Source organism: Trifolium pratense, linkage group LG5 (assembly GCF_020283565.1).
Source record: "Trifolium pratense cultivar HEN17-A07 linkage group LG5, ARS_RC_1.1, whole genome shotgun sequence".
Taxonomy (NCBI): domain Eukaryota; kingdom Viridiplantae; phylum Streptophyta; class Magnoliopsida; order Fabales; family Fabaceae; genus Trifolium; species Trifolium pratense.
Genome location: NC_060063.1, coordinates 24,292,204 through 24,310,830, shown reverse-complemented (window position 1 = coordinate 24,310,830; position 18,627 = coordinate 24,292,204). Strand labels below are relative to the sequence as shown.

Here is an 18,627-nt window from a genome sequence, read left to right as displayed (position 1 = left end):
TTCTAAGCTTATGAGAAATAGTTTAGCAAATAAATACTTTTAAGTTTTTTTTTTCACCACTAGTATCCGGCTCACTGGACCGCCTAATCTGATTTGGGGTCAGTTTCTGGCGTTAAGTGGTTTCAGCCCCCTCCGATCACAATTGCGGGAATCAGATGGAGTAAGTTTTTATGTTTATTGATACTCCCTCCGTGATACTTTTTATAAGCAAAATTGTACTTTTTCAGTTAATTATATATAGATTAAATAAAATGTCACAGAGGAAGTATGTTTTTACTATTAAAAATTATATCTTTATAAGATTTTTTTTTCATAAAGTTGTACATTTTCATAAAAATTTATTTATTTATTTGTAAGAATTATTTTACATAAGCTACAAAATAAATCAATTCAAACAAACCTTAAATATCAAATGCAAAAAGAGAAAATAATTGTAAAAGACTATAAGTTGTGTCTCGTAAAAAAAAAAAGTGTGCACTATAAATGCTGGTTGTTGGTGTTTTGATTGGCTACATTTTGCAAAAGCCAACCAGCCAGATGCTGGACTGAGGTGCTGTAGCATTATAGTACAGCATCCTGATGCTCTGTTTTTCGTGCAGAATTTTTATTTCAAATCTGAGTCAAGATTTGCTTCAATTATATATTCAAGCACGTGCGTCTGGGCAAAACGAGCCTTTCTCAGCAAGTTTTATTGAAGTCGGCTGAAGGAATGTTATTTAAAACAAAAATATAATTATATTATATTTTTGGCGTTTTTTTTGTTTGGTACAACATGAAACAAACAAATTATATTTTTGAAATTAATTTAGGGTTGGGCCGCAATTCCTACAGCTGTACATGTCTGAAGACCTAACTTGGACATCAAGACAATTGAAGACTATAAATATGTGAAGCCTCAAGCCTTTACAACTCGTGAATTCTAAACCTTGTATTACAAAAGTGTGCGTTTTTAAGGTTTAGTGTGTGTGTCTTTTGTGAGCCTTTCTTGTGTCGTTTTTGATGCAAGTTTAGGACTGGGTTTGTGTTGTTTATTGTAAGCTGCTCCTAAGCTTTTAAGCACGGAGTTAGTTTGTGTGATTCACTCATAAGCTTTTAAGCAAGAGTGTGGTCTAGTTTCTAGGAGAGTGTCTCCATCCTGATTATTATTATTGACAGCAACATAGTACGTGTTGTTAGAGGGAATTTGGGACAGGGTCTCATTATCTAAGAGGTTCTTAGGTAGGATTGCACGGGTAGTGTCTAGGTGATAAGTCAAGTACCGGGTGTTGGTCGAGGGCTTTGAACTAGAGCTATTATAGTGGATTCATTCCTGGATTGGTATCCCCCAGAGTAGGTGACGTTGCACTGAACTGGGTTAACAATTACCTGTCTTATTTATTATTCTGCAAGTTATTTATTTATTTACTGTGTTCTGCGACTGTCTTGCTGCAACGTGTGCTATAGCATCTTGTGCAGCATTGTGTTCACTGCGTGCCAGATTTCAATTGGCATCAGAGCAGGCACCCTTTCTAGTTATAGGGTGAGCTCTAGGGAGAATGTCTGGCAACATGGAAAAAGAAGGAGGGCTTGTAAGCAGACCACCGCTTCTAGTTGGTGTCTCCAACTATGATTATTGGAAATCACGCATGATTGCTTTCCTAAAATCTATGGATAGCAAAACTTGGAAGGCTGTTCTGAAAGGATGGGACCCCCCTGTGGTCATGGACAAGGATGGAAAGCCAACACTTGAACTAAAAGCTGAGGAGGACTGGTCTAAAGAAGAGGATGAGCTTGCTTTGGGAAACTCAAAAGCATTATATGCATTATACAATGGGGTAGACAAACACATTTTCAAACTGATCAAAAAATGTGTCTCAGCAAAGGAAGCTTGGAAGATTCTTGAAACTGTTCATGAAGGTACTCCTCAGGTAAAAATGTCTAAATTACAGATTCTTACTACTCAGTTTGAAAATTTACGTATGAAGGAGGAGGAAACAATTCAAGATTTTCATATGACTATTCTAGACTATGATAATCAATTTGATGCTTTGGGAGAGAAAATTCCCGAAGAAAAGTTAGTAAGAAAAATGCTTAGATCACTTCCAAAGAAATTTGATATGAAAGTCACAGCTATGGAAGAAGCTAAAAACATATCTCAGATGAAGCTGGATGAACTGGTTGGATCACTCCAAACTTATGAAAGTGTTGCAAATGGAAGAAGTGAAAAGAAAAAGAAGAGCATTGCCTTCTCATCTAAAAATAATGAAGAAGAACTGGAGGATGAAGAAGAATCTAATGAGAGTATTTCTGAGGCCATGGTGTTATTGGGAAAACAATTCAACAAAGTTCTGAAACGAATGGATAAGAGACCCAGGTCAAATTTCAAAAACAATGCTCCAGGCACTATGCGCAGCAATGAAAATCAAGGAAAACCAAAAGGTGAGGAAAAATCAAGCTTAAACAGAAACATTCGATGTCATGAATGTGAAGGATATGGTCACATCAGACCTGAGTGTCCAACATATCAGAAGAGAACAAAGAAAGGGCTAACTGTCAGTTGGTCTGAGGATGATGACTCAGAAGATGATACAGCATCTGTAACTGCTAAACATATCTCAGTCTTAACAGGTATTGTTACATCTGATACAGAATCTGATGATGGAGAGGTAACCTATGAAGAGCTTGCTGCATCCTACAAGGAACTTTGTCTTAAGAGTGAAGAAATCTGCAGGGTTATTGGGAAACAAAAGGTAACCATCAATGAGTTAAAAGCAAAAAAATCTGAGAATATCTCAAAGATGGAGGAACTTCAAAAGAAGGTAAATTTTCTATCCTCTGATCTTGAAATCTGCAGGGTTATTGAGAAACAAAAGGTAACCATCAATGAGTTAAAAGCAGAAAAATTTGAGAATATCTCAAAGATGGAGGAACTTCAAAAGAAGGTAAATTATCTATCCTCTGATCTTGAAGAAGCTAAGGAAGTCATTGAAAAATTAAATGCTGACATTTGGCGGCTGAGAAAATTCTCTGACATGTTGTATAAAGATGATGAGCATCTTGACAAACTTCATAAGGCTGATGGTCAACTGGAGGAAATCTTAGAGAAAAATGTTCGAAAGCCTAGGAATATTGGGCTTAGCTATGAGAATGTCAACAAATTCAAAAAATATAGTCCTGACCTCATGTACATGGATCCTAGAGAAACTCAAAAGCAAAGGATGCCTTATCAAAAGCCGCAGCATCATCAGCAGCATTCCATGTCAAGAAATAGAAGAAAACACCATGCTTGAAGATGTCATTACTGTGGTAGAAAAGGGCACATAAGGCCTTACTGCTACAAACTATATGGGTACCCTAACAGACGTCCTCAACATAAACCTGTTTCCACAACTGCCTCTACTCAACAAGAATGGAAACCTAAAGGTGAAAATGAGAAGAAAAGTGATACAACTCAAGAAGAGACTACTGCTCTGATTGCTCACACATCACTTAGGGCTTCATCAAGGGAAGACTGGTACTTCGATAGTGGCTGTTCAAGACACATGACCAGAATAAGTAAATTTCTTGTTGGTATAAAGTCTTATTCAACCAGCTTTGTAACCTTTGGTGATGGTGCAAAAGGAGAAATTGTTGGGATAGGGGAGCTCAGAAGTAATAGCTTGCCTAAACTAAACAATGTGCTGTTAGTAAGAGGATTGACTGCAAATTTGATAAGTATTAGTCAACTATGCGACCAAGGAATGAAAGTAAACTTCACCAAGTCTGAATGTTTGGTTACAAATAACGAAGGTGAGATTTTGATGAAAGGTGTCAGATCAAAAGACAACTGCTATCTATGGGTTCCCCAAGAAGAAGCAAATATGTCAACATGCTTAATCACTAAAGAAGATGAAGTAAAACTATGGCACCAAAAGCTTGGTCATCTTAATCTAAGAAGCATGAAGAAAGCAATATCTAAAGAAGCCATCAGAGGACTGCCAAATCTCAAAATTGAAGAAGGTAGCATATGTGGAGACTGTCAGATTGGGAAACAAACCAAGATGCCACATCCAAAGCTGCAACATCTTACCACCACCAGAGTTCTTGAACTTCTACACATGGACTTGATGGGTCCTATGCAAACTGAAAGCTTGGGAGGTAAAAGGTACGCATATGTTTTTGTTGATGACTTTTCTAGATACACCTGGATAAATTTCATTAGAAAGAAGTCAGAAACCTTTGATGTGTTCAAAGATCTATGTATTCAACTTCAAAGGGAGAAAAACAATGTTGTATTAAGGATCAGAAGTGATCATGGTAAGGAGTTTGAAAACTCCAGGTTCTCTGACTTCTGTGCCTCTGAAGGCATCATACATGAATTCTCATCTCCCATTACACCACAACAAAATGGTGTAGTAGAAAGGAAAAATAGAACTATACAAGAGTCTGCAAGGGTAATGTTACATGCAAAGAAGCTTTCACATGGTTTTTGGGCAGAAGCTATGAATACTGCCTGCTATATTCATAATCGTGTCACCCTGAGATCTGGAACAACAACTACTCTGTACGAATTATGGAAAGAGAGGAAACCTACTTAAGCACTTCCATGTGTTTGGTAGTAAATGCTACATCTTGTCTGATAGAGAACCAAGAACCAAAATGGACCCTAAAAGTGATGAGGGCATATTCTTGGGATACTCAACAAATAGTAGAGCCTACAGAGTATATAACAATAGAACCAAAACCATGATGGAGTCTATAAATGTGGTAATAGATGACACCTCAAGTGAAACTGCTGAAGATGATACAGAAGATGCTACAGCATCTATAACAGGTGGTGTAGATTGTGAAACTACTAATGAATCCAAGAATGATACAGAGGTTACTGCATCTGAACAAATCTCTGCTACTCCAAAGAAAGGACCTTCTACTCGTACTCAAAAGAATCACCCTACAGACCTGATTATTGGTAATCCCAATCAAGGAATTACTACTAGAAGGACACTTGACTTAGTTTCTAATGCTTGTTTTGTGTCTAAATTTGAGCCAAAAAATGTGAAGGAAGCTCTGACTGATGAGTTCTGGATAAATGCTATGCAAGAAGAGCTAAATCAGTTCAAGAGGAATGAAGTTTGGGACTTGGTTCCTAGACCTGAAAATGCAAATATAATTGGTACCAAATGGGTCTACAAGAATAAGTCTGATGAAAGTGGAACTGTGACCAGAAACAAGGCAAGGCTGGTTGCACAAGGATACTCACAGATTGAAGGGATAGATTTTGATGAGACTTTTGCTCCAGTTGCTCGTCTTGAATCCATTAGATTACTTCTAGGAGTGGCATGCATTCTAAAATTCAAGTTATTCCAAATGGATGTGAAAAGTGCCTTCCTCAATGGGTACTTAAATGAAGAAGTGTATGTGGAACAACCAAAGGGGTTTGTTGATCCAAGCTTTCCAAATCATGTTTACAAATTAAAGAAAGCTCTATATGGATTAAAACAAGCACCTCGAGCATGGTATGAAAGATTGACGGAGTTCCTTATTAGTCAAGGCTACAGGAATGGAGGAAATGACAAGACTCTATTTGTGAAAGATGATCAAGGCAAATTTCTAATAGCACAAATCTATGTTGATGACATTGTCTTTGGAGGAATGTCTAGTGAGATGGTACATCATTTCGTGCAGCAAATGCAGTCTGAGTTTGAGATGAGTCTTGTAGGTGAACTAACCTACTTTCTTGGGCTCCAAGTAAAGCAGATGGAAGATACTATTTTTATCTCCCAAAGCAAGTATGCAAGAAATATAGTGAAGAAGTTTGGTATGGAAAGTGCTGCTCATAAAAGAACACCTGCAGCAACCCATTTAAAGCTTACCAAAGATGAAAAGGGAGTTGATGTAGATCAAAGTCTTTATAGAAGCATGATAGGAAGCTTATTATACCTTACAGCCAGCAGGCCTGATATTACTTTTGTTGTAGGAGTATGTGCTAGGTACCAAGCTGAGCCAAAGATGAGTCATCTTGCTCAAGTAAAAAGAATTTTGAAGTATGTGAATGATACATGTGACTATGGGATCATGTATACTCATGGTGAGAATTCTATGCTAGTAGGATATTGTGATGCTGATTGGGCAGGTTGTGCAGATGATAGAAAAAGCACCTCAGGAGCTTGTTTCTTTTTGGGCAACAATCTTATATCTTGGTTCAGCAAGAAACAAAATTGTGAATCCTTATCTACAGCTGAAGCAGAGTACATAGCTGCTGGTAGTAGCTGCTCCCAGCTATTATGGATGAAACAAATGTTGCTGGAGTACAATGTGGTACAAGATGCTATGGCATTGTACTGTGACAATCTTAGTGCCATCAATATTTCAAAGAATCCTATCCAACATAGCAGGACGAAGCATATTGATATTAGGCACCATTTTATTAGAGATCTAGTTGAAGAAGGTATTGTAACGCTTGAGCATATTTCAACTGAAGAACAATTGGCTGATATATTTACTAAAGCTCTAGATGCAGTTCAATTTGAAAAATTGCGAGGCAAACTTGGTATTTGCCTATTTGAAGATTTGTAGCAGTTACAGCACAAAAGGCGTGCAGTTGAAGTGGTTCTCCTCACTTCATTCATTGGTGCACGCAAATTAAGGGAAGTAATCAAAAATTTCCTTAACTTCCCCTTTCACGCGCTACAACCTCATCATCTCCTCCATCACACTATCTTTCTTCATTCTCTCTCTTCAACAACCACTCAACTTCTCCTCTCAACCTCCATTGTTGAAAACCTTCCTCCAAAAATACAAACCACCATGTCAAGCTCTCAAACTTCATCCCCTTCCAAAAACGACGAAACTTTTCATTCACAAACCACCATATCACCCTCATACGATTCTCTTCCTCAACAAATCACAATCGCCTATCCAATCTCAACCATTTTTCCTGAGGAAACAACGAAGAGGAAGAAGATTTCAGCGAAGAAGACAACGCCAAAGAAAAATCAATTTACTTCGCGTGATGCATCTGCTTCAAAAACGGGTAAGAAATCAAAATATAAATCTACACCTAAAGCTGTTCATACGATGCGTGAACTATATCTTGATAGTCCTATTAAGTCAAATGTGGACGTTAATGTTGGAGCACCTGAAAGTAGTATGAAAAATTTGATGTCTGATATAAGGTCTGAAAACCTAGGTCTAGAAAACCCTAGGACTGCTGAGAAATTGGGGAAACCCACTTTGGAAAAGCCTGATGATATTCTTGATGATATTGGCGCTACTACTAAGGCCAATCCTGAGTCTGAGATGACTTTTAGTGAGAAATCAATTCCAGAACAAGATGCTGCAAATGATGCTACAGCATCTGCAGCACAGGTTGATGTTAACACCACTGTGGTTCCTGATTCACCAAACTCTCCTGTGGTCCCTGTTAATGAAATAAATACTGAAACTTCCATCCCTGCTGATGTCATTACACAGGATAAGGGTAAAAGTGCGAGTGTGCCTGATACAAGTGAGGCAAATGTTATTGATGTTGAAAGCCTCCAATTCAAGAGTACTCCTAGGGCTGGTATATCTAGGAGGCTGAGAAGTAATTCAGGAAAGGATATAGCCACTCCTTCTGAAGCCACCAAAACTAAAATTGGGCCTAAGAAACAGTGGAGCAAGGTCACTATACCCTCTGGAAGTAAGAAGAAGACTGTGAAGAGAAAAACTATCTCCTCTAGTGACTCTGACTATGAGGAAGATCAAGATGCTGAAGCATCTCCTCAGAAATCTGCCAAGAGAAAAAGAATGGCTCCTAATGTCCCATCGGTACCAATTGATAATGTCTCCTTTCATTGTGTTGAGTATGTTGACAGGTGGAAATTCGTGGTCAAGAGAAGGATGGCCATTGAAAGGAATCTAACTGAAGATTTCTTGAAATGTCAAGACATTGTAAATCTGATAGAGGAGGCAGGGCTGATGAAAACTGTATATGAGTTGGGTAAATGCTATGATAAGTTGACTAGAGAATTCTTAGTAAACATCCCAGCTGACTGTGATGACCCTTTAAGTCCTGAATACTTAAAGGTGTATGTAAGGGGCAAATGTGTTGATTTCTCACCAGCCATCATCAATCAACATCTGGGAAGAAGTGATGTTCCTGCACCTGAATTGAAGATATCTATGAATGAGATATGCAAGACTATAACTGGTGACAAAGTAAGAATGTGGCCAAGAGCTGGAAAACTGTCTGCTGCAAAATTAACTACAAAATATGCTCTGCTAAACAAAATTGGTGCAGCAAACTGGGTCCCCACTACACACTCCAACAGTGTAGCTACAGGTTTGGCCAAATTCATCTATGTCGTAGGAACCAGTACTGTTTTTGATTATGGCACTCATATTTTTAATGCAACAATTCTCCATGGGTCTTCTACTGCTGTAAAAATGCCAATAGCCTTTCCCACTGTGATCTGTGGTATTATCTTGTCTCAACATCCTGACATCTGCACTAACTCTGATGTGCCTGTCTCTAGACCCTCAGCCTTGACCATGGATTTTAGATTATTGGAAGGTACACATGCTGCAGACATTGCTGTAGCATCTTTGAAGAAACCAGCTGCAGGTATGACCAAGAGACAGATGATTGCTAATCTCAGGGAGGTTAGTAAAATGCTAGGTGAGAAGAAGGAGCTGGTAGATGGTGTAATCCAAGCCTTGGAGCTTGAGCAGTCACAGGCAAATAAGGATGGAGTTGGTCCTTCCCTTAGCGCTTCCCATGATGATGATCTTGCAGGTGGTGACACTGTAGAAGAGGAGATGGCCTCTGATGAAAGTCCCTCAATATGATCTGCTTCTGTAACTTTTTCTTTATTTTGGATGTTATTTTTTGAAGGCTTAGCCCTTATGGTTTGTAACATGTACTATGTGGTTCCTTATGTTCTGACATCCTGTGACTTTGTACTACTTGGTATTCTATGGTTCTTTGCTCCTATTCTATGGTACTGACTTTATTTGTCAGAATTTGTGGCTAAAAAGGGGGAGTAAAATGTGTTTATGTGTTTATGTGCATGATGTGATTAAGAATGCTATAGCATCTAGTATAGCATGTTTTATGTGATATGCATAATTTGAGGGGGAGTGAAAGTTTATGCATATATTGAGGGGGAGTAGGTAGAATTTATTTTTCTACTACTTTTAATATGCATGCTTATATAGGAATTTATTTTTCCTATTCTCTGTGGCGTTGCTTAAATTTTAAGGAGTTTATTTCTCCGATCTTGAATCCACTATGTGAGAGTTTATTTCTCTCTGTCTGTACTTTGAGGCTAAGATGTGTTATGTTCCGCTGTTGCATGCCTCTGATGCTTACGTGCTAGCTATCTATTCATCTGATGAATTTCTTTACTCTCTTTCCTAGTTGTGTGCGTATGTTGACTCGAAGAAAAGTTTAAATAGCTTAGCATCGTTCTACTTTCTTTCCTAGTTGTGTGCTTATGTTGACTCGAAGGAAAGTCTAGACTGTATCTCTCTATGCACTGGCCTAAGGTTGTTTTAGCCAAAATTTGCCAAAGGGGGAGATTGTTGGTGTTTTGATTGGCTACATTTTGCAAAAGCCAACCAGCCAGATGCTGGACTGAGGTGCTGTAGCATTATAGTACAGCATCCTGATGCTCTGTTTTTCGTGCAGAATTTTTATTTCAAATCTGAGTCAAGATTTGCTTCAATTATATATTCAAGCACGTGCGTCTGGGCAAAACGAGACTTGCTCAGCAAGTTTTATTGAAGTCGGCTGAAGGAATGTTATTTAAAACAAAAATATAATTATATTATATTTTTGGCGTTTTTTTTGTTTGGTACAACATGAAACAAACAAATTATATTTTTGAAATTAATTTAGGGTTGGGCCGCAATTCCTACAGCTGTACATGTCTGAAGACCTAACTTGGACATCAAGACAATTGAAGACTATAAATATGTGAAGCCTCAAGCCTTTACAACTCGTGAATTCTAAACCTTGTATTACAAAAGTGTGCGTTTTTAAGGTTTAGTGTGTGTGTCTTTTGTGAGCCTTTCTTGTGTCGTTTTTGATGCAAGTTTAGGACTGGGTTTGTGTTGTTTATTGTAAGCTGCTCCTAAGCTTTTAAGCACGGAGTTAGTTTGTGTGATTCACTCATAAGCTTTTAAGCAAGAGTGTGGTCTAGTTTCTAGGAGAGTGTCTCCATCCTGATTATTATTATTGACAGCAACATAGTACGTGTTGTTAGAGGGAATTTGGGACAGGGTCTCATTATCTAAGAGGTTCTTAGGTAGGATTGCACGGGTAGTGTCTAGGTGATAAGTCAAGTACCGGGTGTTGGTCGAGGGCTTTGAACTAGAGCTATTATAGTGGATTCATTCCTGGATTGGTATCCCCCAGAGTAGGTGACGTTGCACTGAACTGGGTTAACAATTACCTGTCTTATTTATTATTCTGCAAGTTATTTATTTATTTACTGTGTTCTGCGACTGTCTTGCTGCAACGTGTGCTATAGCATCTTGTGCAGCATTGTGTTCACTGCGTGCCAGATTTCACTAGTGGAGTAAAAAAAGAGTAGTAGATTGAGAAGGTTGGTACTATAGCGAGTAATTGGTCAATTTAGTTCCTAAACTATCACTCTCTCACCAACTTAGTCCCTAAACTATTAAAAACAACTAAAAGGTCCCTAATCTATTTTTCATCCGTCAATTTAGTCCCTAAACTATCACTCTCTCACCAACTTAGTCCCCAAACTATTTAAAACAACTAAAAGGTCCCTAAACTATATTCACATCCTTCAATTTAGTCCCTCATAAACATCATTTTATGATTCCTAACAAACCTGTTATAATATCTCCAAGGCACTTCTTAACAAACTGGCATGGATGAAAAAAGCTAGCTCCTACTAGTATTACCAATAATACAACCGGCCTGCAAAGATAATTCACCATACAAATGCTTGAAATTTAATAAGTGAGAACAAAAAACAGACCTGATTTTAGCGTAGTCTCTAACAAGAAAAGTAAATGCTTGAGCTTGAGAAGCTTCCGGTCCAGTGAGACCATAAAACTCACTAGGATAAGCAGTATTATTAAACCAGACAAAACAACAAGCAATAAAACCCAAAACGGTTGAATCATATTTTTTTTTTTTGTAATCTTTCAGTCAAAAAGTTTAATAAAAAAAATATTCTGTGTTAAAAAAAAAAAGAAATCAACAATTGCCACTTTTTTCATATTAAAGATCTCTTTCGTTCTAAATGATTATTCTGAAAGAATGAATTGAGTTATGCGACTAGAGGTTGTTTTCATCGAAGCACGTGGAAGAAGAAAGGGTGCTAATATTTTAGGGTTTTATAGACAAGTTAACCGAGGACTAAATTGACGGATGAAAAATAGATTAGGGACCTTTTAGTTGTTTTTAATAGTTTAGGGATTAAGTTGGTGAGAGAGTGATAGTTTATGGACTAAATTGACGGATGAAAAATAGATTAGGGACCTTTTAGTTGTTTTTAATAGTTTAGGGACTAAGTTGCTGAGAGATTGATAGTTTATGGACTAAATTGACAGATGAAAAATAGATTATGGACCTTTTAGTTATTTTTAATAGTATAGGGACTAAGTTGGTGAGAGAGTGATAGTTTAGAGACTAAATTAACTTATTACTCTACTATAGCAGATTAAGGTTGGTACTATAGCAGATTCAAGTGCCAATGGATCGAAAATGTTGTGTGAGAGCAACGTTAATGTAAGAGAGGAGAATATGTTTTGGGAACTTAACTCTATTGTTTTTGGTAATGGAAAAACATTAATATAAGGGGTTAAATTGCTAATAATAGACGCAATGAGAAAATTATACACTTTTTTTTTTTTGACAAAATGAGAATAGAAAGTGGATATGGATAGACCAATATGCTTTTGACAACTAAGTTGGGTAACTCTAACCCAATCACTTTGAATGGATAGTTAAGAATTTTCCAAAAAAAATGGTAGGGTTTAGCCCTAATAATTGCAACAGTCCAAATATCTTCTCCATCTCTCACCATGGCTCCACCATCACCACCATCAAATGCACAATCCTTGTTGGCCCCACCACCAACACCATCAAACAAGACAACGTTTTATGCTTTGCTTGGATTCTCTTTTCTTCATCTTCTTGTACTCGGAGCTTATCTTATTGTGCATGCTACAGGCCACACTCAGCTATTGGAGAAAGGCCGATATTTGGTCTACGCATTGTTGGTTATTGTCGAGCTGTGTTTCAGTGTTTCTTTCATCATAAAGATGCCGCGCCCGGGGGAAGGTTTGGCGATGGCATATTCCTCTCTAATGGTGTCCAATACCATAACATCAATATTGATGTTATATTTTGTTAATCCCTTCAGCTTTTTTGCAGCCAAGTATGTGTGGCTTCCTCTCACTGGGTATGTGGTAGGGTCTCTCAAGAAGGCTATTTGTTTTGATTTTGTTACAAAAAATCCTCATCTTTTTTCTGAGATTGAAGATTCAACTTCTTCGATTGAAGATTCCTCTTCTTCTTCCTCGTCATGATGCTAATGTCCATCCTACTCCTCCAACCCCTAAGAAGAATGGTGCCTGAACTCTGTTTGGTGTGAGTAGTATAATAAAACCCCACTTTTTTTTTATTATTATTATTAATACACTCCAATGCTCCCTTTATATGTTTAATAAAATTCATCATTAATGTTTCTTGTTTATTTATCTTTAATCATAGTGTCTCAAATCATAGTTGTAAACACATTTGATTTTTAATTTAGGGTTTCCGGTTGTGGTTTTGTGACTCAAAATTTCAAAAACTATAGTTAGTCTCTATTCATAGTATTGATTACCTCTTAGGATTATTGTTCATATTACTTATTGTTATTATTATTGTGATGTGATTTTTTTCCTTGAGTGGTTAAGACCAACATTTTAAATTGCGGTTCGCATCCGCAATTACGGCCGCAGTATTGCTGATTGCAATGTGATCTTAATTCACGTGTACGGCCGCATCGTAACCGCATTACAACCCGCAATTACGGTGTGATCTTAATTCACGTGTACGGCCGCATTGTAACCGCATTACAACCGTATCAGAAGCTGCATCAGACATTTTCGGCGATGTTTGTTCAAATTTTCTCACCAAAAAATAAAATTTATGAACTTCAAATCCTAATTTGTGTCAAATATAATGAAAAATCTTACTTTTAACAATCTCTTAACCGTATATTTCAAGAACATTCAAAATAATGTTTATGGAATAAATAATGTAGTTACATAGTAGTTTCATTTTATATAGCTTGTGAAATTTCAAAATGATTTCACGCCGCAACAGTCGCATTGCGTGTTGCAGCAACCACAATGACCGTATTCACAACAACCGCAACCGTTACCGCATCCACGGCCGCAATTTAAAACCTTGGTTAAGACTTAAATTGTAGAGCCCATAGTTATAGGCTTATCTGCATAACTGTTAACCTTTATTGACAAGACAGACAAAAGATTGCTTTTTTTAACCGAAATATCACGAAAACAACAAAAGACTCATGAATGTCAAAAACAACTACTACAAAATATTCTAATAAATTTAAACATAAATGACCGAAATACTGTGGATAAGTGTCAGCTCCAATTGCTTTCATAGTGTCTTCCAAGGTTTTAAGTTACGGTCGCAGATGCGGTTGTGGTCACGGATGTTGCGAATACGTTCATTGCGCGCAATGCGACTGTTGCGGCGTGAAATCATTTTGAAATTTCACAAGCTATATATATGAACTTCATAAATTGTTGAGAAAATTTAAATTGTTGTGGCCAACCTTGCAAAAAAGGAGGATACAGTAGCCAAGGTTTTAAATTGCGGATGCGGTTGCAGTTGCAGTTGTTGTGAATGCGGTCATTGCGGTTGCTGCACGCGCAATGCGGTTGTTGCGGCGTGAAATCATTTTGAAATTTCACAAGCTATATAAAATCAAACTACTATGTAACTACACTATTTATCCATCATTGCATAGTCTTAGTTTATTCTATAAACAATAATTTGAATGTATTTAAAATACACGGTTGAGAGATTGTTAAAAGTAAGATTTTTCATTAATTCGACATAATTAGGATTTGAAGTTCATAAATTTTACTTTTTGGTGAGAAAATTTGAAGGAACATCGCCAAAAACATCTGATGCGGCTTCCGATGCAGCTGTGATGCGGTTACGATGCGGCCGTATACGTGAATTAAGATCACACCGCAATTACGGTGTGATGCGGTTGCGGTACCGCATCAGCAATATTGAATCTGGGATATAGAAATCAAATCACAATCAGTCATGTTACCCATCATCATATTGAATTGAAACTGCATATTTGGTTGATTGTTACCCATCATCATTTTCTATAATAATAATAACTCAAAGAAAGAATAGACGTGAATGGATGAGTTAAGATTAAGAAGGTTTTATGTTTACACTAAACCAAGACCACACGCTATATATAATGGAGAGCATTGGAAAGTGGGTGTATGGAGAGCTCTAACGATTCAATTTTCATTTTCTTACTAACGGCATCTTCTATGTATTCTCGAACTATTCAAATGGGAATAAAGTATTATGGTCTAGGTGACTTGTTTGTTTGTAATAAAAGGGTTTGTCTAACATGTGGGTTGGTTTTTATGATTACCTGCATTTTGCAAAAGCCAACTCTAGCCAGATGCTAGATAAGATGCTGTAAGCATACGAGTACAACATTATCTGCTTTGTATTGCGCAGAAATTTTTATATCAAATTGTAGGAAGATTTAATTCGTTTTTATGCATCAAGCTTATGAGTCAATCCAAACCGCCCCTTGTTGTCCAAGTCTCTGAAAGTTCTGGAAGGTGGTGTATGAGTTTTATTTGAAACAAAAATATAACGTGATATATTTTTGTATTAAATCAAATATTGTTTTATTTTTAAAATAATCTAGGGCTGACTGCAATACTCCAGCCGTGTTTGTCTGAAAACATAGCTTGCACATCAAGACAATTGAAGACTATAAATACATGAAGACTCATACCTATTTTTCTCATGTAATCTAAACCATGTTTTACTAAAAGTGTAAGTTTTAGGGTTTAGAGTGTTTTGTTAATTGTGAGCAAGTTTAGGACTGAGTTTATTGAGTTTTAATTGTGAACTACTCCTAAGCTTTGAAGTACGGAGTTAGTGTGTGTGTTTCACTCAAAAGCTTTTAAGCGAGAGTGAAGTCTAGTTTCTTAGAAGGGTGTCTCCATCTCTTATCGTTATAAAGTTGACAGCAACACAATACGTTTTGTTAGAAGGAATTGAGACTGGGTCTCATATCTAGGAGGTTCCTAGGTAGGATTGCACGGGTAATGTCTAGGCGATAAGTCAAGTACCGGGTGTTGATCGAGGGCTTTGAACTAAAGTTATTATAGTGGATTCATTCGTGGATTGGTATCCCCCAGATTAGGTGACGTTGCATCGAACTGGGTTAACAAATAACTTGTGTTATTTCTCGTCCTGCACTTAATTTATTTTTAACTTGTCTATTGTGTTATGTACTGGTACGAGATGCTGTAGCACTACTAGAAAATTGGTCATTTGGGACGGATTTTTGGGACGGAATGGATTTTGTCTAAAGCAAAATTGCACTTTCAGACAAATTATGGACAAATTTCAAATTTGTCTAAAAGGTTGAGACGGATTTCAGACGAAATGGATATTATTGATTATTTTATAATTTTTTCATGATTTCCGTCCCAAATCTGTGTGAAATATTGGGACGGCTTTGGGACGGATCCATAATTTTGTGTGTTGTTACTTTTTTTAACTAGTTCCGTCCGAAATTCGTGTGAAATGTTGATATTAAATATATCACAAAAACTCATCACCGTTAGATAAGTCCCAAAATTATTGAGAGAGAAAAAAACTAGCCAACTTTGTGAGAGGGAAACATAAAAATTTAGCCAATTTTGTGAGAGGGAAACATTTTTCATTTTCTTTTGTTTTTACCTCCAAAATCCCAAATCAGACTTCTTTTCTAACTTTGTGACCTAAAAAAAAAACCCAAATTCCATTTCTCTCTTAGAATGAAAGAACCTAAATCAGACCGAGAACCCAAATCTCATTGCTCTCAAATCGTGTCGCTCAGTTCTCCGTAGCTCATCTTTACTGTTCACGTCTCTTTCGTCGTTCTCTACAGTCGCCGACCCAGCTCCCTTCTTTGCCGTAATCACTATCGTGTTGCTCAATTTGTTGTCCTCCATTCTTCGCAGCTCATCTTCGCTGTTCAGGTCTTGTCCTCCATTCTATCTATATTTGGTTGTTGTTTTGAGCTATTTAGTGTGTTTGATTTGGATTTGAAGAGAAAAAATAGAAAATAATAAGATTAAAAATAAGTGTGTTCAATTAATTAATTTTGCTTTGTTTGGTATAGGTATGGTAATGCTGGATTTGGTTGTATTATGTTGTTTTAGAGCTTTTGCTTGTCTTGGCCTTAAATTTCCATTGAAAATAGAAAAGGAATTTGGATATTTTGATCATTTGATAGTTGAAATGGGAAGAAATCCTTCTTCAAAAAAGAAATGGGAAGAAATCTCACTAGACTTTTCTATATTCTTTTATTATCTTACCAGTTTTTCAATTTTAGTTTCAAATATTGTTTGATAAAACTACTAAACAAATCTTTTTAGATTGTAGCTTAAACATTTATTGATGCTATGCTATGATAATGGTACTTCTCAAAGAATTAGTTGTTCTAGTTTCTGGTGTGTGGTATAATGTGGTGTCTGTTTTGGTTTGTTTTGGTTTTGTATCACTAGAGCTGTTATGTTTAGGTATTAGGGATGGAAATCAATTTATAATTGTAATGGTTAATTTGATAGTGTTTATTTAGAAGTGGAATTTTGTTTTTTTGTAACGTATGGACTTAGTTGTAGGTTTGATTTTTACTTATAAGACACTTAAGATTTCAATACTTCTTACATAAAACAGAATATGGAAATTCCTAAACATCGGAGGTGGATGTATAATAGGCTTCTTCCACGCCAGGGAGGAATACGAAGGGAATTTCTAGAAGGGGTTCAAGATTTTGTCGATCAAGCAATTGGGAGACCTCAATTTTTAATTGATGGTGGTACACTTAGGTGTCCATGCAAATACCATGGAAACAAATCTTTCCAAACTCCAGATGATGTTAAACTTGATTTGTACAAGCATGGTTTCATGCCAAGATATTGGCGTTGGGATTCACATGGGGAGAGTCCATTCACTCCAAGCAACAGAAATGCAGATGGAGGGAATGACGAGGGTACACATAGTCAGCCGCTAGATGTTGAACCACTAAGAAATGCATATGAATCTATGGTTATTGATGCTCTTGGCCCAGAGACTTATGCTCTACATCTGTAAGAGAAGAAGATCTGATTCAAATTGAGCATAACATACCAATTGTGTTATGTAAATTAGAACGTATTTTTCCTCTTGGGTTTTTTGACTCAATGGAACACTTACCAATTCATTTGTCATATGAAGCAAGGGTCGGGGGTCCAGTGCAATATAGATGGATGTATCCCTTTGAGAGGTACTACTTTAAAAGAAATATATGGATTTCTTCTTTTTTTTTTACAATAATATGGATTTATTCCTATGTAGTTCATTTATTTATTTTTGTCATGTGTGAAACTATGTTGTTTATGTACCAGGTATCTTCATCACCTTAAAAAGAAGGTTAAGAATAAGGCTCATGTTGAAGGATCTATAGTTGAGTCGTACCTTATTGAAGAAATTTCCCATTTTTGTACTTACTATTTTGAGCTAAATGTACAACCTTTCCCCACTGACATTCAATGAAAAGATTTTATGGTTGAAGAAGAGTCATTTTCCATTTTTAATTTGCCTGGTCGATTTGCTGGTCAATGCAAGACTCGGTTTTAACAGGATAAAGAATTTATTGCAGCCCTGAATCATATATTAATCAACTGTGATGAGATTCAACCATATATTGAGTAAGTTATTTTTAAAACCAAAGTGCTTCATTTGTTGATATAGTTTTGGTTGATCAGATGTAGTTTATTGAATGAATTCCATATCAATAATAGGATATTTGTGGAGACGTTGCGTGTGGTTGATCGCAACATAAGTGATGAACATGTTGATAAGTGCATTGAAGAAAACTTTGCAGTTTGGTTAAAGAATTATGTAAGTATATATTTTGAAATAGATTTGTATATATGTTATATTGTAGATGTATTTCTAGTAACATGCTTCCTGTTGAATGGTTTTATTTAGGTTGACAATCCTTCAAATAACGTGACAGATCCGAATATAAGTGCCTTGGCTTGGGGTCCTTTAAGAATTGTTAAAACCTGGCCAATTTATTGTGTGAATGGCTTCAAGTTTCATACCAAAACACATTCATTTGGAAAGGCTACTATGAATTGTGGTGTGTGTGTTACTGGTATACAGGTTATGGTGAATATGAAAATGATTTCTATGGTCAACTTGAAGAAATCATTCAAGTTGAGTATCCTGGATTACCATTGAAAAGAGTTGTCTTGTTCAAATGTGATTGGTTTGATCCTACAATTAATAGAGGGACTAGGGTGAATACACAATATGGCATCATACAGATACAGCACAATAGGCATTATAGAAAGTATGATCCATTTATTATTGCACAAAAG

At 36.6% G+C, this 18,627-nt stretch overlaps 2 protein-coding genes and 1 long non-coding RNA gene across 3 annotated transcripts; all 3 read left to right on the top strand.

The window, feature by feature from the left end:
* Window positions 1–6,765: 6,765 nt before the first annotated feature.
* Window positions 6,766–8,787, top strand: LOC123886301. Its single transcript, XM_045935631.1, has one exon. It carries the CDS (start codon window positions 6,766–6,768, stop codon window positions 8,785–8,787), a length of 2,022 nt encoding a protein of 673 aa, XP_045791587.1.
* A 3,199-nt stretch (window positions 8,788–11,986) lies between these two features.
* LOC123882996 lies at window positions 11,987–12,660 on the top strand. Its single transcript, XM_045931680.1, has 2 exons — window positions 11,987–12,259; window positions 12,353–12,660. The coding sequence occupies exons 1-2, from the start codon at window positions 12,001–12,003 to the stop codon at window positions 12,505–12,507; spliced, it is 414 nt and encodes a 137-aa protein (XP_045787636.1). The 5' UTR covers window positions 11,987–12,000; the 3' UTR covers window positions 12,508–12,660.
* A 5,228-nt stretch (window positions 12,661–17,888) lies between these two features.
* On the top strand, window positions 17,889–18,367 carry LOC123882995. Its single transcript, XR_006800088.1, has 3 exons — window positions 17,889–17,949; window positions 18,043–18,142; window positions 18,233–18,367. It is a non-coding gene; the product is annotated as an uncharacterized LOC123882995 (long non-coding RNA).
* The last annotated feature ends 260 nt before the right edge of the window (window positions 18,368–18,627 follow it).